The 21,899-nt window shown below is 46.1% G+C and overlaps 1 protein-coding gene across 7 annotated transcripts; it reads left to right on the top strand.

Moving 5' to 3' along the window:
* The first annotated feature begins 757 nt into the window (after positions 1–757).
* On the top strand, positions 758–13,774 carry Znf382 (zinc finger protein 382). Of its 7 annotated transcripts, none has more exons than XM_048438843.3 (5): positions 758–940; positions 4,131–4,204; positions 7,838–7,964; positions 8,642–8,734; positions 11,672–13,774. In XM_048438843.3, exons 1-5 carry the CDS (start codon positions 886–888, stop codon positions 13,060–13,062), a joined length of 1,740 nt encoding a protein of 579 aa, XP_048294800.2. In that variant the 5' UTR covers positions 758–885; the 3' UTR covers positions 13,063–13,774. The 7 variants fall into 7 exon arrangements, with proteins under 7 accessions (XP_048294800.2, XP_048294814.2, XP_085547942.2 ...); XM_085691816.2 differs by having other exon boundaries at positions 759–928; XM_048438849.3 differs by having other exon boundaries at positions 759–928; positions 11,669–13,774.
* The last annotated feature ends 8,125 nt before the right edge of the window (positions 13,775–21,899 follow it).

Here is a 21,899-nt window from a genome sequence, read left to right as displayed (position 1 = left end):
TGCGCAGTGTGGCTACCTGATGAAATGAGAGTGGCAGTGACAGAAGTCCCAGTGTACACATTCCAAGAAACCACTTCTCGCTGGCATCCCTGCCCTGCACTCCTACCGCCCCCCAGTAACACTGGATGTTTTCTGTGTATTACCGGTGGGGGAGACAATGAGTACAGACCGAAATGAGAATGCAACAGGGGCCACACCTTGCAGTCTCTTCCACAGTCTCAAGAGGACCTCCTGTCCATAATTTTCAGCTTAGAACTGTCAAATGAAATTCTGCTATACTAAGAATGGGGATGGGGGCTACACTGGGCCCAAACTGATCAAGGCATAGCGCTGTCACAAGATCAAGTGGTCACAGTATGGCATTATCACAAAGAGCCCGGTCCCATTCAGTCACCTAATCACAGATTAATCACCTAATCACAGTCACCTAATCACCTAATCACTAGGCACACCACACACCGAGGCAGCCACGCATTCCCACGAGCATCTGACAGCCACGGGGTCCCAAAGTCCCACACTGGGTCCCAAGTTCCAGGAACTCGGAAGAACCACTTCCACTCGGACCCGGGGTCAGCTCAACTCAGCACACAGGGAAAAAGAAAGAGAAAAAAGATGACCACGACAGAGGAAGGGGATCCTGAAGCCGAGCTTTTCAGTCCCAGCCAAGAGGACATCGGTTCAGAAGCAGGGAGAGAGACAGGCGCCGAGCATCTAACGGGCTGCCCCAGAGGCTCCTGGGAGTGCGAACCCCCGGGATGCGTGCGCAGGCGCAGACGACTGAGCCGCGGCCGGGAAGTGAGGCTGCTGGCTACTGGGGCGACTGAAGAAGCTGAGGACCGCAGTGGATGCTCCGGATCCCGAGAGCGACAGAGAGAGCGAATCCAGATGGGGAGGCCGGGGAGGAGACCGGGAGGCCGAGCTGGGCCTGGTAATTTGGGGGGTAAGGAAGCGGGACCTGGACACTCTGAGCCACAGCACAGGGCCTCGGGCGTGGTCCGTGGGCGTGACCCTGAGGATGACTGCTGGTCACCGGAGGGCGCAGGGGTACTTTGCGTTTCTAAGTGCAAGGAAGCTCAGTGGCTGGGAGCAGAACCTTGGGCAGCACGAGCGTTGCCTGTGAGGATGTGGGGCGCATGTTGGGGTTTGTCTCGCCCCCCCCCCCTTTTTTTTTTGGTGGGGAAACGAGTGCGGTCTCCTTGGATGTGTGAAACATGGATGATGGAGACTTGCTTAGGGTTACTGCGCCTTGCCTCTATTTTTAGATTAGGTGTGACTCGTACTTGAGACAGGATAATTGAAAATTATCTGTGAACGTGATTGTGAGTGACTTTGCCTGGAATTGTACCACGTTCTGTGGTCATGAATGACATGCGAAGCTGTAGTTTGGTGGGTTTCTGAAGGATGTTTGAAAGGCTAGCACTAAGCGCATGTGTGTATTCTTCTGTTGTTTCTCATGGTTTTATGTTTGTAGTACCCTTAATATTTTCAATGATTGAGGTATGCTGTATGACCACATGTGTAATATTTTTTAAAAGACAGAGATTTCTTATGTATTCCAGCTGTTGGGCTTCCAGGTGATGTGTGCACCACCAAGCCTGGAAGTTACGTACTATTCAATTATCAGATTAGTAGCCAGCAAGCCTGCCTCACGAATTTCTAAGTAGGAGCTTAGCAAATATGACATTCATGTTGGAAAGGAATAGGTAAGATTTTCATAATCCCCAGTGGCGAAGCCCAGCACGATGTTAAAATGAATGGTGTTGCTTGGGAGCCTGCAGGAGGGGTAGCACTTTCTGCTCGTAGCCACCACTTTCCACATATTTGTGTAAGTGGATTCTTCTGCTCCTGAAAACTATAAAAATAGTTAGCACACTTTTACTTCTAAGACCAGCCTCATCCTAGTGATGAAAGTAACTCTGGCAACCAGAATTCCACTGGAGCAGTCAGCACTCCAGACTTAGCCCAATGGGAGCCTGCAAACTGGCAATGGTGGCCAATTTCTTTTTTGTGTCCCTACCTATACTACTAAAACGTGTTGTGCAGCATTTACTTCTAGAATTAAGTATTAGTAATAAGTCATGTTTATTTATATAACTATGCTTTTTAAAGATTTGTTTTCATGTACATGAGTGTTTTGCCTGCATGAATGTATTGCACCGTGTATGCCTGATGCCCATGGCGGTCTTAAGAGGTTATCCCCACTGGAGCTAGAGTTACCAGTGTCTATGAGCTACCATGTGGGTGCTGGAAACTGAGCCTGAGGCCTCTGCAAGAGCAGCGAGTGCTCTTAACCACTGAGCCATTCTCCAGCCCCTAACTATGCTTCTGAAATGGTACGATACAATGAAATCAATAAGGAGATAAAATGGGAATAGAAAATCCAGATATTTTCTGTCTGTGGGGAAATATAATACATGACCATGTTGGGGAATATTATTTTCAGGTGTGTGACTTTTTTTTACGCTGTATTTGTTTAACTCTGTGAAGCTGTGCTACTGTGCTTGTTTAAAACACATGATGGTCCTAACAAAGAGATGAACAGCCATAGCGAGGCAGGAGCAAGGATAGGCGGGGCTGGCCAGCAGAGAGAATAAATAAACATGGAGAATCAGGAGCAGAAGAAAACAAGGAGAGGAGGATGTCAGGAGCCAGCCACCTGGCCAGCCACGGAGTAAGAGTGAAAATAAGATATACAAAAGTAAGAGAAAGGTAAAAGCAGAAGCAAAAGGTAATTAGTTAAGAAAAGCTGGCAAGAAACAAGCCAAGCTGGATGTGAGGGCGATCTGGCTGTGACATCTGTCACCCCATTGATCGCCAGGATTGATTCAGCTGATCTGGCTGGCTAGCGGGTGTCCCCTTCCTCCCTCACCACTCCATGTGGTCCCTCCTGGAGCTGCACACTCGGTAGAAGAGGAGGACCGGTCTTTGGTCAAGCGTACACGAGTAGCTGTCTCCCCTGCTAGAACCTCCAAACACGCTTCAAAGAAACAAGCCACGCTAAGGCCGGGCATTCATAACTAAGAATAAGCCTCCGTGTAAGATTTATTCGGGAGCTGGGTGGTGAGCCCCCCCAAAAGTCAGAAGAGTAAAAGATCACACAACATGACCAGATCTTTTGAAACATGTGAAGAAGTATAATATGTGATGAAGGTGGCATTTACTTGCCAGGCAGTGGTGGTGCAGACCTTTAATCCCAGCACTTGGGAGACAGGGGCAGGCCTGGTCCACAGAGTGAGTTCCAGGACAGCTAAGGCTGCACAGAGTAACCCCGTTTTGAAAATTAGAAAAAAAAAGATGGCATTTACTATTAGTTAAGGAGACATCGATTATACAATATGAAACACAGCTAAACAGTTTACAGGAGGAGATTTTCACAATGAAAGCCAAAGACACGAAACTAATAAAAGTTATTTGACTCTCAAAACGATTTGCATCTTAAGCAGAAAATAGGATCTGAGAATATAGTTCAGTGATAGAACACGAGGGAAAAAAAATCAGAAGATGGAGCCAACCAATTAGGAAATACCCGTGGCAGAGGTATAACAAGCCAGACATCATTACAACACGGGAAATGGTCAACGTAGTAAAGAAAGCTGATCACAGTAAGAAATAGATCCCTTTAGATGGCAGTACAGATCTGATAAAGATTCGGGACTTCTCACCTGGATCCATCAGTGCTTGGGAAGGTAATGTTATGTACTGCTGGTGATGGCACAGGTCGATGGACAGGACGTGAAGAAGCTGTGATTTGGGCAGTGCTGAGCACAGTAGTCAGAGTCTTGCTTGTACTGTCAAGTGCTGTGCTCGGAGTCACATCCCCAGACCTGGTCAGCAAACCTGTGTGCCCTGGGAAATTGATGAGTGCAGAACAGAACGTTGCATTTGCAAGCTACAGCAGCTTCCACAGAATCCTTCCTAGCTCAGCAAGACAAGGTTTCTGGTTTGGGAGAGAATGCAGGACTTGTTTACTCCTACACAGACCTTTGTCCTGGGTTTTGGAAGTGCACTCAGAGAAGGCATGTGCAGAAACACTGGGAATGTATGCGGATCTAATGGAGTTATTCCAGGAGATCTAATTTGAGCATGCCTTTTTCCTGGCTCCTCACCTAACTCCATCTTTGCCTTCATAGGACTCTTTCCTTTTCCGAAAGAGGAGCCCAGACGACGAGGTTCATCTCTCACGAATCTCAAAGCCATGCCTAAGGTGAGATATTTTCTTTCTTTTCTTTTGGGAAATAGGAACATTTGCTTAGCAATGTCTTTTCTGCTGCCTGGATGTTAGGATTTGCTGCCATAAAACATTTTTTCAGTTAGGGCCAGGGTTTCTAGTTACGGTCTAGGCTGGAGAGATGTGTGACACCGTCTATAGTGCTGAAGGGGGTGCTTTCTCGAATAGTCTCCTTTAGATGGCTCACCTGCCTCCCCGATTCCAGTCAGATGAACTGAGCCTTCCCTAGGTATACCTTCTGTGTATGGCCATTGTTTACAGACTGGCTCGTTATATTGCTCACTGTCCCTTTGTCCACCTCCTTACGGCAGTACTGCTGTAATGAAAATGTCTTGATTTAGAGAGAAATAGATTATTGTACTTGAATGAATCCATTTTATCTTGACACTGACTTGAGATCTAAGTTGTGAGTGCCCAAGAAGCAGGCATGGGTAGGGGGTAAAATTGTTAGATCACATGGTTAGTTTATGGGAAGATGTCCTGTATGTGAGGGTTTCAGGGTAGACGTTTGAATATGAAGTGGTACAGAAAACAGAGGTTACAAAGCTGGCCACGGTGGTGCACGTGATCCCGGCACGAGGGAGACAGGTAAGAGAATCCTGATTCGTGGTGGGTTCCAAAGTGAGGCTTGTAAAAGACAACGATTTTAAGATTTTAGTGCTGACTGTCCTGGAACTCATTCTGTAGACCAGGCTGGCCTTGAACTCACAGAGTCTCACCTGCCTCTGTCTCCCCAAGTGCTGAGGTTAAAGGCATGCACCACCATCGCTCAGCTTAGATTTCTAAAGAAATGTTTTGTTTGGGTGTTTGTGTGTGTACCATGTGTGTGCCTGGTGCCCTTGAAGGTCAGAAGAAGGTGTCCATCCTTTGGAACTGGAGTTAGAAACAGATATTAGCCTCCATGTGGATGCTGGAAACTGAACCCAGGTCCTCTGTAAGAACAATAAGTGCTCTTAACTACTGAGCCATCTCTCTAGTTCCTCCTCTCTAATTTTCTGATTCTTGTCTGTCCAAAATGTCTACCAACTGTGACCTGCCAGGAGAAACCTGTTCAGTATTCGACACTTTTTGTTTGTTTGTTTGTTTGTTTGTTTGTTTGTTTCTTTGACACAGGGTTTTAGAGCCTGTCCTGGTACTCGCTCTGTAGCGCAGGCTGGCCTCAGTCTCACAGAGATCCACCTGCCTCTGCCTTTCGAGTGCTGGGATTAAAGGTGTGCACCACCACCGCCTGGTCAGTAGTTAGTACTATTACAGGTTTATTAGTATCTTTTATCTGTCTTCTAAAATTTTGCATTCGCTTTCAGGAGAAGAAAATGTGTTGCTAGTCATTCTTGAAGTCGTTTGTCCTGGAGTCAAAGGCAGGACCTTGTCCTTGTCCTGTTTCCTATCTTCTTTCATAATATTCCTCATCTCCCAACCTTTAAAGTGTTGGTTTTCCCCGTTTTAATTGGCTCACTTTTTTGCATCCTCTTTTTCTGTATACACAATCAGAATCACTTTGGATTCACAGATTCTGTGACTATCAGACCCCTCTGTCCATGCTAGACGTCTGTCTGGACAGAACATCAGAACCATGTGTTCAACATGCAAGGACTGGGAGTGTAGCTCAGTCAGCAGTGTTTGCTTAGTGTGCATGGAGCTCCGGGCTCAGTCCACAGCACCACATCACCTGGGCATGGAGCTCCGGGCTCAGTCCACAGCACCACATCACCTGGGCATGGAGCTCCGGGCTCAGTCCCTAGCACCACATCACCTGGGCATGGTGGCACAGGTCTACAGTCTTAACATTCTAAAGGTGGAGAGAGGAGGATCTGTAGTTCATCCTCAGCTACATAACAGGTCTGAGGCTCACCTGGAATACGTGAGACCCTGTCTCAGAAACAAACGACCCCATAGCAATCAGCACCTATCCATTCCATGCTCATCAGTTCCTTTATAACCTGTGATCCAGCTTGTTATTTCCTGTTTCCTGGTTTGCTGGGGTTAAATGTGCCACAGTGCTCTGTTGAGTCTATTTCTAAATTTGGTTATTTTAATTTGTGTGTGTGTGCGTGTGTGAGTCATGTGTGTGCACCGTATATGCTCTGGGAGGGCAGGGGAAGGTACTGGAGTGCCTGGAACTGCATTTAACGGCAGCTGGGAACTTCCTAATGTGAGTGCTGGGAACCAAACCCAGTTCCTCTGAAAAAGCAGCAAGTATTCTTGACCGCTGAGCTGTCTCTCGTTTTTAAGGTCAGTGCTTCCAAGGAAAGTGGTTCAGTATCACTCCTACTGCACTCACGGCTGCCTTCCTGTAGCCTTTGCTTTTTTCATCTCAAACTCTTTCCTAGCATGCTGTCCCTTTTGCTGATTTTTAACTGACTAAGTGGTCTTCTTTTTCCTGTGAATTTTTATTTATTTAACTTTTGTTTTTTTGAGACAGTCTGATTGTGTAAATTTGGCTGGCTTGTCTTGTAGCTCACTCTGTAGACCAGGCTGATTTTGAACTCACAGAGATCTACCTGCTTCTGCCTTCCAAGTGCTGAGATTAGAGACGTCCCATGAGTTTTTAAAACCTAGTGCCTTTTATTCCTATAATACAGACTTAATCTTAAGTACAGAATTGTATGTGCTCAATGAAGCTTCAAACTGCAACATGACATTTTCTTTGTTCTGTGACGCATTTTTCTGTGTAAATTTCCCCTCTTCATGTGTTTGACGCCTGTTGGGTGGACGTTTCTCATATGCTTCTCTCGTAACTTCTCATGAGCAGAATCAGGGTTTTATCTGTCGGTCCACCAGTAAACCAGCTGCATTTGGGACAAAACTGGCTGGTCTAAGATTATTTGTATTTTTAACACGAGATAAAAGTCAATATTATTACTGAATGTATTTTTAGAAAGTGTGTTTGTGTGTGTGTAGATGTGTGTCTGTGTGTGAGAGTGTGTGTGAGAGACAGAGTGTGTGTGTGTGTCTGAGAGAGTGTGTTTGTGTGTGTGTGTGTGTGTGTGTGTGTGAGAGAGAGAGAGAGAGAGAGAGAGAGAGAGAGAGAGAGAGAGAGAGAGAGAGAGAGCGCACAAACAGCACAATTAAGGGGCTGGAGAGGTCGTCCAGGGATTAAGAGTACTGGTTGCTGATGTCAGGTTGGTGACACACACCTTTAATGTGTGTCTGACACACATTAAATGTCTGACAGCACTCAGAGGCAGAGGCAGGGCCAGCCTGGTCTACACAGTGAATTCTAAGACAGTTGGAGCTACATAGAGAGATTAGTCTCAAACCTCCTTCCTTCAAGAAGGATCACTTGCTGCTCTTGCGGAGGGCTTGATTCAGTTCCCAGCACTCATGTAGAGGTTCACAACAGTCTGTAACTCCGGTTCCAGGGGACCTAACACCCTCTTCTGGCCTCCTCAGACACTGCAACTGTGTGATGCACATGCTATATCCAGGTAAATACTTCTACACATAAAATCAGCATAAAAAACTACCTCAAAATAAACAAATCTTTTTAAAAGATAGAATTTTTAAAAACTAATTCACCCAGTGATCATTCCCAGACTAGCCCCCAGCATTTAATTCTACCCCATTTCCAGTAACTTCAGGATGAACTGCTACAGTGTGCCCTTACAGGGACCCGTGTCCTTCAAGGATGTGACTGTGGACTTCACCCAGGAGGAGTGGCAGCACCTGGACCCTGCCCAGAAGGCCCTTTACAGGGATGTGATGTTGGAGAACTATTGCCACTTCGTCTCTGTGGGTAAGTGTCTCTCATGTCCTTTCAGGAATTCCAAAATCAGGCCCTCACGCTTGAGCAGCAAGCACATCACTAACAAACATTTCCTCTGCCAGAGTGACTCTTTTAGATAGCAAAATAGACTATTTTGTTTTTGAGACAGGGTCTCTCGATGCTACATAGACCAGGCTAGCCTTGAACTCACAAAGATCCTTCTGCCTCTGCTGGGATTAAAGGTATGCACCACCACGCCTAGCCCGATATACAATTTTTAAAGACTTATTTAATGTGTATGAGTGTTTATTTAATGTATATGAGTGTGTATTTAGTGTATATGAGTGTTTTGCCTGGATGTGTATATGTGAACCATGTGTGTGCTTGATGCCTGCAGAGGCCAGACATCCAATCCCTTGGAACTGGAATTAAGGAAGGTTGTGAGCTGCCACGTGGGTGCTGGAAATTGAACCTGGGTCCTCTGGAAGAGCAGCCAGTATTTTTATCTGCTGAGCCATCTCTCCAGTCCCAGAATATATGATTATTAACTGGTAGGACATTAATTTATACCCCATGTACCACCCTGAGGTTGTGTTTTTCTTAGTAGTTTAGAGTCCCAGCAGTTTAGATCAAGTCTCACTTTTCTTTTTGCCCTCCCTCCCTCCATGCCTTCCTTCCTTCCTTCCTTTCATTTTCTTCATTATCAGGATTTCACATAACAAAGCCTGATATGATCCGCAAGTTGGAACAAGGAGAAGAGCTATGGGCAGAGAGAGTTTTTCCAAATCAGAGCTGTCTAGGTGAGTCGTAGACAGAAAACTTGTGTGGGATGGGTGAAGACATAGCTCGGTGCTGGCGCACCTAAGACATTCAAGGAGCTGGGTGTGGTCTCTGATGCTTCACAGGAAAATGGGTCCAGTGGGAGTGGTCGCACAACTGCCAAAGCCCAGACAACACATCCTCTAGGCGCTGATCTCAGCGTCTGACGGCTTTGAATGTCGGGAACTGCAGTAAGGTGCAGTTTGCCGTGGTTAGCGACTCAAGCACCTGGTTCAGTGGCGTGCGCTACATCCGCGTTGTGTCAGACTCCAGAACTGAAACCCTGCCGGGCGGGGGTGACACTCGCCTTTAACCCTTCACTCGGGAGGCAGGGCCAGGCGGATCTCTGTGAGTTTGAGGCCAGCCTGGTCTACAAAGTTTACAGAGAGAGCTCCAGGACAGCCAGGGCCACATAGAGAAACCGTGTCTCAAAGAGCCATTAAAAAGAAAGGAAGGATGGATAGAGGGAGGGAGGGAGGGAGAGAGGGAGGGAGGGAGGGAGGAAATGAGGAAGGGAGAAATACTGACTCCTGCTATCTTACCAAGAATTCATTGTCAGCTTGTAGGTGTGATGGACATAGAACAGAATAGAGGACCACCGCATAGCTCTTCATCTGACAGATGTGTAGACCGTGTATTCCAAGCCCCAGCCAAGATAAAGAGTATTTCTATTAACTCAGTCATTCCCATCAAGTCTCTTGAGCATTTCCTCCCACTAAGTTTTGAATTTTACTAGAATTAGTTTTATCTATTCTAGACCATTTTCTTCTTTCCAGCTTTATAGTTGAAAGATTCATACATGGTTTTTGATGTTTAAGTCTTTTCTGGTTTTTGTTTGTCTTATAAAATGAGATAGAAAGCAACTCAGAAAGACAGCAGTTTCAACCTCTGGCCTACACACAGACACACATACACACATGTGCTCACTCACACCCACACAAACGTGCACGCCTACCCCATCCCCATAAAATGCACTTTTTTCAAAAAAATATTTATTTATTTATTATGTATACAATATTCTGTCTACATGTATGCCTGAAGGCCAGAAGAGGGCACCAGACCTCATTACAGATGGTTGTGAGCCACCATGTGGTTGCGGGAATTGAACTCAGAATCCTTGGAAGAGCGGGCAATGCTCTTAACCACTGAGCCATCTCTCCAGCCCCTAAAATGCACTTTTGAAGTAAAAACATTTTATTTATATTTTCAAGCTAGTGTTTTCATTTCCTTTGGGGTGTGTGTGTGTGTGCGTGCGTGCGTGCGTGTGTGCGCGCACGCGCGCATGCATGTTCATGTGTGTGAGGATAATGCAAACACTGGCAAGCGTAAACACACAGGAGATACAACACAGTGACCTCACAGCTTTCGCTCTGAAGATGATGGCAGGAACCAGTACAGTGCAGTACTGTACCCATCCTTCCTGGATGACAGGTATCTGCTCTGTTACGTGGAAAGCGTCTGTCAAGTGCTAGGGAGGGAACCCAGGGTACTCACATATGCCAGACCAGTGCTTTTCCACTGCGGTTCCTTTCACCGTGGAATCCTAGGAGCCAGATGTGGCCGTCTTCTCTAGGACCCATCGCTTTGAAAACTGTTTCTGAAGAGCTGCTTCTTCTCAGCACAAACAATTGTGTTAGTGATCCTGAGTTCTTTAGTGTTCCCCACAGGGTTAGGGAGCCTGAAGTCACCTGTAGCAGCTGGAGTGGAGAGGGGGTTCTAGCATGGATGAATAGCGGTATGAAAAGGCAGAGAATCGAAGTGGGACATAGTAGTGGAGTCGCGGGAGTTGAAGACAAGACAGAGGATGGTAAAGGAGGAAGCAGTGGAAAGGAGGGGGTGGGCGAGGTCGTGCAGGGGCTGCCAAGCCTGAGGACCTGAATTCATCTCCCAAGGGCTCCATGGTGGAAGGAGAGAACCAGTTCCCACAAATTGTCCCCTGATTTCCATGTGTAAATATGCACTCAGGTGCATGTGCACACAAAAGTAAATAAGTATAATTCTAAAAACTAACTTCAAGGTCATCTTTGGCTACATAGCGAGTTTGAGACTGCTGGGTAGTGTAATGTCGACTTGACACAAACTAGAGTCACCAGCGAGGAGGGAGCTGCAATTAAGAAAATATCTCCGTAAGATTGGGCTGTACACAGCCTGTAAGGCGTCTTCTTAATTAGGGACTGATGGGAGCAGGCCCAGCCCGTGGTGGGCGGTGCCATCCCTGGACTGGTGATCCTAGGTACTATAAGAAAGCAGGCTGAGCAAGCCAGTAAGCAGCACTCTGCCATGGCCTCCGCATCAGCTCCTGCCTCCAGGTTCCTGTCCTGTGTGAGTTCCTGTCCTGACTTCCTTTGGTGATAACAGTGCTGTGGAAGTGTGAGCCAAACAACCCCTCTCCAACCCAGGTTGCTTCAGGCATGGTGTTTCATCACAGCAGTGGTGACCCTAAGACAGAGTTATCTAAGAAAAAATGCTTCCAGATCAAGGGAGACAGGGAGTTTACCCCTTGTAACAGAACCTAGAATGAAGACTAGAATCACCCACATCTCCTTACTTAGAGGCAGATGCCACCATGCCCAGTTAGGAGACTCTCATTCCATCAGTATTGCGTTGGTGTCCTGATGTGTTTGTTCACGAAGGGACTGTCTTCACTCTTGTAGTGACACGTCTTTAATCTTAGCACTTTCCATGTATGCGTTGTGTGTGTCCGTGTGTGTGTAGAAAAGAATCAGAAATCAAAGTCACCCACCTTTGACTACATGTCAAGTTCAAGATCAGCATCTACATGAGACCTTGTCTCAAAAACAAAAAGATTTATTATATATATTTTATGTATATATACACATGTATTGTATATCCACTGCTTTTATATGTACATCTAGAGACTTAAAGTATTGCTAATTAATTATATTGTCTTCTAGAAGATGAAGATGTTTTGGTGAAGTTCAAAGACTGCCAAGACAAGCATTCTAAATCCATTGTAATCATCAACCACAAGAAACTAATTAAGGAGAGAAATAGTATTTATGGAAAAACACTTACACTAGACAAGAACCATATTATTTCCAAAACACTATTTGAATGTAAACCTGATGGGAAAGTTTTGAAAAATATTTCAGAATTCATTAATAGAGACATAAACCCTGTAAGAGAGAAGTTGGGTGACGGTGGATGGGAGAAATCAATCCCAAATTGCAGGCGTGAGAAAGCTCACCCTGCAGCCTCTCTCCACAAACCAGCGGAAAGGGCCCTGAGTTCCAGACAGCCGGCTCAGCAGCAGAACACCCAGCTTCCAGAGCAGCCTTTTGGATGTAATGACTGTGACAGTTCCTTCTTTACGAGAGGAATGGTGTTTCCAAATAACAGAGCTCACAGAGGAGATGCAAGCCTCAACTACAGTAGAGACGAAATGCCTTTCGTAGAAAAGCCAGACCTTGATATTCATCCACATAATCTTCTGGAAAAGAAATCCTCTGTGTACAACAAATACGGGAAATTCTTTTGCAGAAAGTCCGTTTTTATTATGCACCCCAGATCTCAAATGGAGAAGCCCTTCCAGTGTCCTTACTGTGGGAACAGCTTTAGGAGGAAGTCCTACCTCATCGAGCACCAGCGCATCCACACGGGAGAGAAGCCCTATATTTGCAGCCAGTGTGGGAAAGCCTTCCGGCAGAAGACAGCCCTGACGCTTCATGAAAAGACACATATAGAGGGGAAACCCTATCTCTGTATGGACTGTGGGAAGTCCTTCCGCCAGAAGGCAACCCTCACCAGACACCACAAAACACACACGGGCGAGAAGGCCTACGAGTGCGCTCAGTGCGGCAGTGCCTTTAGAAAGAAGTCCTACCTCGTCGACCACCAGAGAACTCACACAGGGGAGAAGCCCTACCAGTGCACAGAGTGTGGGAAGGCCTTCATCCAGAAGACAACCCTCACTGTCCACCAGAGGACGCACACCGGAGAGAAGCCGTACATCTGCACCGACTGCGGCAAGTCCTTCTGCCAGAAGACAACTCTCACCCTCCATCAGAGAATCCACACCGGGGAGAAGCCCTACATCTGCAGTGACTGTGGGAAGTCCTTCCGCCAGAAGGCGATCCTCACTGTGCACTACAGAATACACACAGGAGAGAAGTCCAACGGCTGCTCCCAGTGTGGAAAGGCCTTCAGTAGGAAATCCAACCTCATTCGCCATCAGAAAACCCACACCAGAGAAAAACCCTACGAGTGTAAGGCGTGTGGGAAATTCTTCAGTTGTAAGTCAAACCTCATTGCCCACCAGAAAACTCACAGGGCAGAGAATATTCAGTGAGTGCTGTGATTTTATTTTATTTTTTATTTTATTTTATTTGTTTTTTAGGTTTTTGAGACAGAGTCTCATAATGTAGCGTTGGCTGGCCAGAACGTAGACCAGGCTCAGCGGGCCACCTGCCTCTGCCTCCCGAGTGCTGGGATTAAAGGTGTGCACCACCAAGCCTGCAGAATTTTTGGTACTGAGTGCTTCAAGTTCGATTCCTTATGTTTGCTGCTTGTTAACCTGTCACACATAGAAATACCACTGGGTAAATTAAATTACCAAAAATGGAAAATAAAGGCTTCATTGTTGTATTCCTGGGTTCAGCAGACTAAACTGACCTCTGATGAACTGCTGTAACCATTCACATTTGCTTATTTCCCATCTCATGAAAGACATGCATTTCTTGTAAATCAGTAATAGACTACTGTCCAAATGCAGTTTGTCTGTATGAAGTAAAAATTGTTACCTCCTCAATGTTAACCACAGTTCAACTTGTAACATTGTAATTGGGTTTTACACATTATAAACCTTGATATAAAATGGATTTTCACTCAGCTCCATCCACTCATTGTCTCTGAGTCCAGTCATGAGTGCATGCGGCAGAAGGTCATCTTTTCTTCTGTATAGAATTCCATTATATAAGCATATCATTTGTACTCGTTCTGCTATCAGTGGGCTTCTACTTTGTTTACTGATCAGGTTCATAATAAAAATGTACACATATGCACTTTTCTGTGTATATTCATGGAACGGAATGGCTGTGTCTTAGGATTCGGTCAGCTTTGCTAGATACTACCAAATAATTCTGAACTTTCATAGCATGAGATTATTTTACTCAGAAGAAAGATAACTACAAATACCCCCAGTATGACAGAGCTTCAAATGACAGGATTCTGGACTCGAGGGACGGTTGGTTCAGTGGTTGAAAGGCTTGCAGAGGACTCAGGTTTCGTTCTCAGCACCCACTTGGTGACTCACAACAGGCTCTAACTGCAGCTCAGAGGGTCCAGTGCTCTCCTCTGGCTTCTGCAGGCGCCAGGCATTCATGAGGTTGCATACACAGGCGAGCAGGCAAAACAGTGATTCACTGACCCCCCCAGATGTCATGTGAGAAGGTAGCTCTAGCTGTACCATGGTGGAAAATGGGAATAGACATGTGGACAAAGGCTTCTAGTCATAGCCCGAGTCTTAATATAGTAATGTAATAAACTTGGGCTGCCTTTAACCACGTTAATTATTTGAAATGTACTAGATAGAGAAAGAGGCACATTCAGCATTCCCTTCCATCAACACAGGAAAATCTACAAGATAGTTGAAATTGGAGGTGGATAGAAAAAATACAGCTTGTATCATATTGCTCATATTCAAATGTTGAAGTGTGTGTGTGAGAGAGAGTGTGCATGTGTGCATGTGGTATATTCCAGAGAACAACCTCAGTTCTCAGAAGCTAGCTTGTTTTATGAAGAAGGGTCTCAACAGATTGGAGTTTAGCAAGTAGCTAGGCTGCCTGGTCAGTGAACCCTACATGTCTCCACCTCCCAACCACCAGGGTTACAAGCTTGCACCTCTGCACCTGTTTTTTTTCACATGGTTTCAGGCATGGAACTCGGGTCCTATGCTTGAATGGCAAGCACTGTACCAGCTGACCTATCTCCCCAGCACCTGGGAATTGGTGGGATTTCAAGGCCAGAACTTGCAGCAAGCTCAGGAATTGATGGGATTTCACATCCTGATCTTGGGATTTTCACTCTAGTGCAGGGGCTGGGTCCAGCTGTTAGGGATGTTAGAGTGCTGTGTGTAACATGAGGGGGCCAGCTTGTTGGGGTTTCTGTCCCGCCTGGTACCCCCCAGCTGGCAAACCCCAAAGAAAATCACAGACGGGACACCATAAGGTTATAAACTGATTGGCCCATTAGGTCAGGCTTCTTGTTAACTCTTATAACTTATATTAACCCATTATTCTCATCTATGTTAGCCATAATGGCTCCGTACCTTTCTCAGCTGGGCAAGTTACATGCTGCCTCTTCAGTGGTCTGCGCAGGAGTGGCTGAGGGACCTTCCTGCTTCCCAGAATTCTCCTGTTCTCATTGCATCACATCTACTTCCTGTCTGGCTTTCCTGCCTATACTGCCTGCCTGGCCAATCAGCGTTTTATTAAAATATGATTGACAGAATACAGACAATCCTCCCACACCAGCTGTGTGGGTGGAACCAGATGGCTGGAGGTTCTCAGGGGCAGGGCCTAACCACTCATGGGCCTCGAGGGGCTTACATTCTCACTAATGCCAGGGACCAGCCTGAGCAGAAAAGAGGGTCTCGAATCTGGGATGTCTGAAAGGCAGAGCAAGTACACGACCACAGGATTCTGATGTCAGCTGACAGGCCATCAGCTGCAGGGGAGGTTTCTCTCTCTCTCTGACCCTGAGCTTCAAACCTTAGTCTTTTATTGTAAATTTTACACAAGGAAATTGATTTTTTTTTCTTATCACAGGTTAATCATTACCTGGGCAAAGCAGTTCACAAAAAATACAAAGATCCCTTGAAATCAGAACATCATCATTCATTATGACATTTTCCCAGTTCCCAAGCCCATGCCAGCGCACTGTATTCTTAATTCTTAGCTGAGTTAATCATAAAACAACTTTTGAGGATTTCATCACAGAGGCTAAGTACCCGCAGTTTACAGAAGCATGGTTCAGTGGGTTTTACTCCATTGCCATACCTTTCCCATTGTTGTTCCTCACAATTCCACTTTTAATTTATAAGGCCATAGGCAGTCAACCCTAAAGCCCCAGGTTCTTCAGAAACCTTATCATAGCCAAGTTCCTTCCTGTTTCAGTATAATTCTTTTGCCAAGTTTCATAATCAGGCAAAGAACAATTTCTGCATTTTTTCCCCAAATTTCCCCAATTTTTTCATCAGTCAGGTTTACCCCATAACCTGCTTTACAGCTTCAATGCCTGCCCGCTCTATCAGATCAGGAAGACTCAGTATTGTCCAGCACATCCATATTTTCAGAAGTCACTGGTGTGGAAGGAGAAAAAGAACGTGAAGAACAAGCACACTGGTAGAATTGCTATAACCAGAATCCACTGTAACTTTGCCAAATGTGTATGCAGACGCCATGGAAGTGGTCCTGGGGCATGTAGGTGTTTTCTCCTTGGTCCTCAAGTAACATGCTCATTTAACTGCCACTGGGTTGTCTGGAGGGAATTGCTTCCTGCATCTCAGGAACAGTGCATCAAGGCGGGGCTGTGCTTTGCTGTCTCCAGCACACTGAAGGGTTGAGAAGGGATGATATCATTAGACTACTTCCTGTTAAATGGGGGCATCAAAGTCCTTTGGCCACACTTGACCTTCACCATCAAGGTATAATTGGGAGGCGCAGGCCTCTGCCTTCTTAGTTGGGGCTGGTAATCCTATAATAGCAATTGATTAAAAGTCTGGTTAAAAATCTTTTGGATCTGTTGTTGAAGAAATCTAGACAAGAAGTCTATAAGGTAGGGATGAACTAGTAGGATTAAGAAAAGGAGGTATTGTGGGATATTTTGATCACACCCTGATACTCCTGAGACTGCCCAATAACTTGATGCCTTGAGCCAGCGACTAGCTGACCAGAATCAGTCATAGAGAAGTCAGCATCGTGGATGGAGAAGAGACACAGGAAGGAAAAGGTGGGAACTTGAGTTTGAGCTTCCTCTCGGTTCTGGGACAAGAGACCTGTCTCTGTGGTGCATCTGACCAAAAACCAAGGTCAGCTAGTTGCTACTCAGCCTCTCTGAGCTAGCAGGTTTTCACCCCAGCCTTTGACATCTGAGTCTTATTGATAAACAGACACATTGTGGCACATGGTGGCCACTGCAGAACCCGAGCAGCAGAACCAGAAGCCCTGCCAGGCTGCCAGTAAAAGGCTGGCAGGGAACTGAGTGAGGGACTTTAGGGCGGCGGATGATAATTAAAATATCAACAGATTCATGTGCAGCCCCTAAGCCAACAGAAAAACATCAAGAGGAGAGAACCGGGTTGTGGAGGCACACACCATTAATCCCAGCATTCAGGAAGCAGAGACAGGTGGATCTCTGTGAGTTTGAGCCCAGCCTGGTCTACAGAGCAAGTTCCAGGACAGTTAGGGCTACACAGAGAAACCCTGTCTCAAAAAAGAAAAAAAAAAAGGAAACGAAGAGACTAGGGGTTAAGAAGGATAGTATCCAGTCCATATTGGACTGTCAATAATCCACTAGCCAAAGGCATCGAGCTTTTATGGTTTTGGAGATCCATCTGAACTTATTGGATCTGGTCTTTTGCTGTATCCAGTTGGTTAACACAGAGGCAGCATTCCTCCCCGAGGAAGAGATAAAGGCCACCTGTCTCTGCTGTTAGGAAATCTCATCCTTGTTGGGTTTGTAGCACTATGGCGGCCAGTGAGTCTGTTTGGCCCTAGAAGGTAGGGATGCTCTGAGCCACCTGTTGGCCATCCTGGATGAACTTACATGAAAGCTGATGGTAGATCGCTAGGGAAGTAGTCAGTCTCACAGCTCCAGTGGCGATGCCAGTGGTTATAGCCAGGATTTCAAGAAAGAGTGGGATCTGCACTATTTGTCATGCCGTACCACCGTAAACCCTGTGATGGGGATGCTGATCTTCACCAAGTACCACTCCTAATGTTGGAAAAAGAAACACCATGGTACAAGGGCCAGACCACCCAGCAGGTAGACAGTAGGAAGTCTTAGTGCCACAGCGGATAGAGGTACTGAGGACGTTCAGACATAAGGTCTGGGTGGCAGTGCAGAGTCAAAGTATGATTACAGTCTGAGGTATCAGTGTGCCCATAAAGTGTGCCCCCGAGGAGTTAAAACAGTCTGCAATATCAAAGGGAATCAGAGGCGGTCATGATATTTGGTTGGGAGCAGTTGGAGACAAGGTAACAGCGTCTAGTAGCCCAATGGGTGAGGCTATGGATGATGGTCAGGACTCTGACCCCAGAGGGACCCAAAACCAGCGTTCTCCAAAGCGACCAGGCAGTGTTATTCAGTAGTTGGTGTGCAATTAGGATGGCCCAGGTCTGTCCCATGGTATTTGCAGAATGTATATTGGTAACCTCTTGAAGTTTCTGGCTAAGTTTACAGTAATCTTCATTTTGGTCATACAGAAAACAGAAAGGGTAAGCCCTGGTGAAGGAGAGATGGATAAGGGAGTTTGTACAGGACCGAATCAGCCTTTGACAGCCAGATATAGAGCAATTTCCTTACCCTGTTAGGACGGGCTGTTAGTTAGAGGTGGGGGTCTCTTGGACAATAAACATCTATATGGAAGATCAACCCCAGGCAGGTGTAGATTGGAAGAAAACAGGAAATTGAGATAGATTTTCGGGTCATTTGTTTGCGCGGTGGCAGAAGTCACCGTTGAAAATCGAGTGCGCCAATTTTGGCCATCAGACCGTACAGAGGCCGAGCTGTTTATAGTGACAGACGGAGGCGTTACTATCTGAGTCCGTGGAGGAAGAGCCACAAATGAACTCCACCGGAGGGAGTTTCTATAAGCTCCAAGCGGGAGCTGAGAGACAAAGAAGCCCAGGAGGGCACAGAGAAGCTGTGAGACTTCCAGGGTGGAGCTGAGAAATTAGAGGGATAAGTGGCAGAGGCCCATTGAGATGGTTGTAAGGAAACTGTGGGGCTTAGCAGGCAACTCCGAGGGAGACGAGGCAAGGAAACAGGAAGGTTGGTTCCAGCAGAGGGAGAATAGGGTCTTAATAATTAGAAAGTTGCCCACATAGTGGAGCCAGAAAGGGGACACTTAGCAAGTAGGCAAGGAGAGATGGGTAGACAGAGCAGGCAGAGGGAAGGGATGGCTGAAGAGGCAGCGTCTAGATTTGGAATCCATTATGATGGGTGGCAGAAACCAGCAGAAGCAAATGGTTTGTACATGCGTTAGGAGTCAACTCAGCTGCTTGAGTCAGTTTGAAATGTTGAGGCGTGGGCAGGGCTGAAATAAGTGTGCATCCTTATTTATTATGGATGCTACCCAAAGGTAGAGAACTCGGGAAGGGAGTTGTGCCTGGAGGCCCTCGTTTGTTAGAAGGTGGGACAGGTGGTGAGGAGAGAAGACAGGAAAGGTGACCAGAAAGTTCATTTCTTTGTCTCACATTTAAGAAGATAGCTGCGGGGGCTGGAGAGATGGCTCAGAGGTTAAGAGCACTCGCTGCTCTTCCAGAGGTCCTGAGTTCAGTTCCCAGCAGCCACATGGTGCTCACAGCCATCTGTATTGAGAACTGGTGGCATACAGGACATTGTATACATAATAAATAAATAAATCTTAAAAAGAAAGAAGTTAGCTGCAGCCAAAGGTACAATCTTGATTATGGATGTGTGGAGGTGTAGCTTTAATATCTTATTAAATAAGTATTGTTTTAAAACTCTATCTTTGTAAACTGAATCCCAGTCACCAGAAAGCCCAGAGATAAATTCTAAGCTCCTGTCATCAAAGCAGACACAGCAAGCAGTGTTAGCAGGATTTCTTGGGAAGGAACTTTCCAGGTAGAGATTGGTGGGATTTCAAGCCCAGAGCTTGGGCTTTTTACTCTGTATGGCATGTGCTGGGTGCAGCCCTTATGACAGTTAGAGTGTTCTTGGGTGGAACCTGACAGATGGAGGTCCTCAGGGGTGGCACCAGGACACTCGTGTGCCTCAAGGGGTTTACAGAGGGGAAGGCAGGGTTTGCAGGGGAAGATAACGGTCAGTCTTTGCACATGAAAACACACATCAGCTTGCATATACGCCCAGGCTGGACACTGGCCAGCCCACCTGGCTGCGTCTTATTTTTTTTTTCTCTCAGGCCTTTAGAGATCCCTTCTCCTGCTCCCACATGCTTGCTTCAGACAGGATGACATATACCCCAGGCTGGCTTCCAACTCACTATGTCATATAACTCAGGGTGTTCTTGAACTCCTAATCCTCTTGCCGGCCCTTCCCAAGTGTTGTGATTATAGATGTGTGTCACCATACTAGGTTTGTAAGGTCACTCAGGAGCCTTTGTACAGATACGCTATGGTCATTTTAAAAGACACATAAGATCCCACGAAACATACCCATGTCACGTTTTAATTAAAAACAAAGAGCATGAGGCGATGGGGGATGGGCAGCAGCTGCACAGCATCCAGACGCAAGCCGCCCGCTGTTCTTAGCGCTTTGTGTCATCATTCCGCAGACTGTTGTCTCTAGACTGAAGGCTGTGTGAAGCTTTGCTGCGTGAGTGCTCAAAGCGGAAGTCTCTGCACAAATCCTCTGGTCTCTAGTTCCACAACCAAGCCAGGTAATGAGTTAAAGTCCACTAATATCAAACTGGTTTGGGGGGGGGGGCTTCCAGCATGAAGATATTACAAGAGTTTTGCAGTCTATCTATAAACTAACTCCATTCTCGATTGCTATGTTTGAATAAACATGTCTCTCTGCGTCCCTAGTCTGTCAGTGCACAGTGCACCTTAAACACAAACCTACCTTGTGAGCTGATGCTTTTCCAATGCAATTTCAAATGGACAGGTTTCCAATGCCACACTTCACAAGAAATAAGCAACAATGAATATTATGACCCTCTGTTTTTGTCTCCAACATATACAGTGTTAAATGAATATGAATACATTTGGGGGACGGTGAGATGACTCAGGTTAAAGCCCTTGCTGTCAAGCCTGAAGTCGTGAGTTACATCCCTGGAACCTACGCCACGGATGGAGAGAACTGGCTTCTGCCTGCCATCCTCTTCCATGCATGCTCCCACACATATGCACACACACAAACAGAATTCAAAGTTTTTGTTTGAAAAAGTATCGGGTTGAATGTGTATCCTGCATCCTAGAGGATCCTATTCTATCCTGGCAGTGCATAACGTCTGAGATTCTCTTTTAATGTATTTTGAGGCAAGGACTCACTCACCTAGGCTGCCTTCAAAACTTCTCGCCTCAGGATCTCAAGTTATGGTTTGAATGTAAATGGGTCTCGACAGGTCCGTGTGTCTGAACACTTGGTTTCCAGCATTTGCTGCCGTTGGGGGATGCAGTTTGTGGAACCTTGAAGAGGACTTGGTTGAAACTAACCCAGTGAGCAGAGAGAAGAAGCTGTCTTCAGATAGTTTGCTGTTACTTTCTCAGAGCTTACTGTACAGCCTCTGAGTGCATGTCAGAGTGAGGTTGGGCTGTCAGAGGAAGACTGGGAGAGCTCAGCAAGAGTGCAAATAAACAGGAAGGAGACACGTCCACTACCATCTCTCCATCATTCTACAAAAGCTTACCAGTGTCCCAGCTAGCCCAGGAGGAATACCTGTGGAGCCCAGTGGCAATACTGCAAAGCAGGGGCTGGAGAGACAGCCTAGGGGTTAAGAGCATTGGCTTCTCTTCCAGAGGTCTTGAGTTCAATTCCCAGCAACCACATGGTGGCTTCCAATCATCTGTTATGAGATCTAGTGCATGTAAGTAGAACACTGTACACATAATAAATAAAATCTTTAAAAACAACACTGCAAAGCAGGAAGGAAGTAGATGGAGTTGAAAGGCAGCAAATTGATAATGGACAGTATGTTTTTTGATTTTTCAGAGACAGGGTTTCTCTGAGTAGCCTTAGCTGTCCTCAAACTCGGAGATCTGCCTGCCTCTGCCTCCCGAATGCTGGGATTAAAGGCATGAACCACCATGCCGAATTTATTAACATATTTTTTAATGCACAGATATATTAAAAATGAAAGATCAAGGATAGTGATTCATTCCTTTAATGCTAGCACTTGGGAGGCAGAGAGGATCTTTGTGACTTTGAGGCCAGCCTGGTCTATACAGGGAGTTCTAGAACTGCAAGAGCTATATAATGGAG

Source organism: Myodes glareolus, chromosome 1, assembly GCF_982192425.1.
Source record: "Myodes glareolus chromosome 1, mMyoGla1.1, whole genome shotgun sequence".
NCBI classification, from domain to species: domain Eukaryota; kingdom Metazoa; phylum Chordata; class Mammalia; order Rodentia; family Cricetidae; genus Myodes; species Myodes glareolus.
This window is presented reverse-complemented; position numbering and strand designations above follow the sequence as displayed.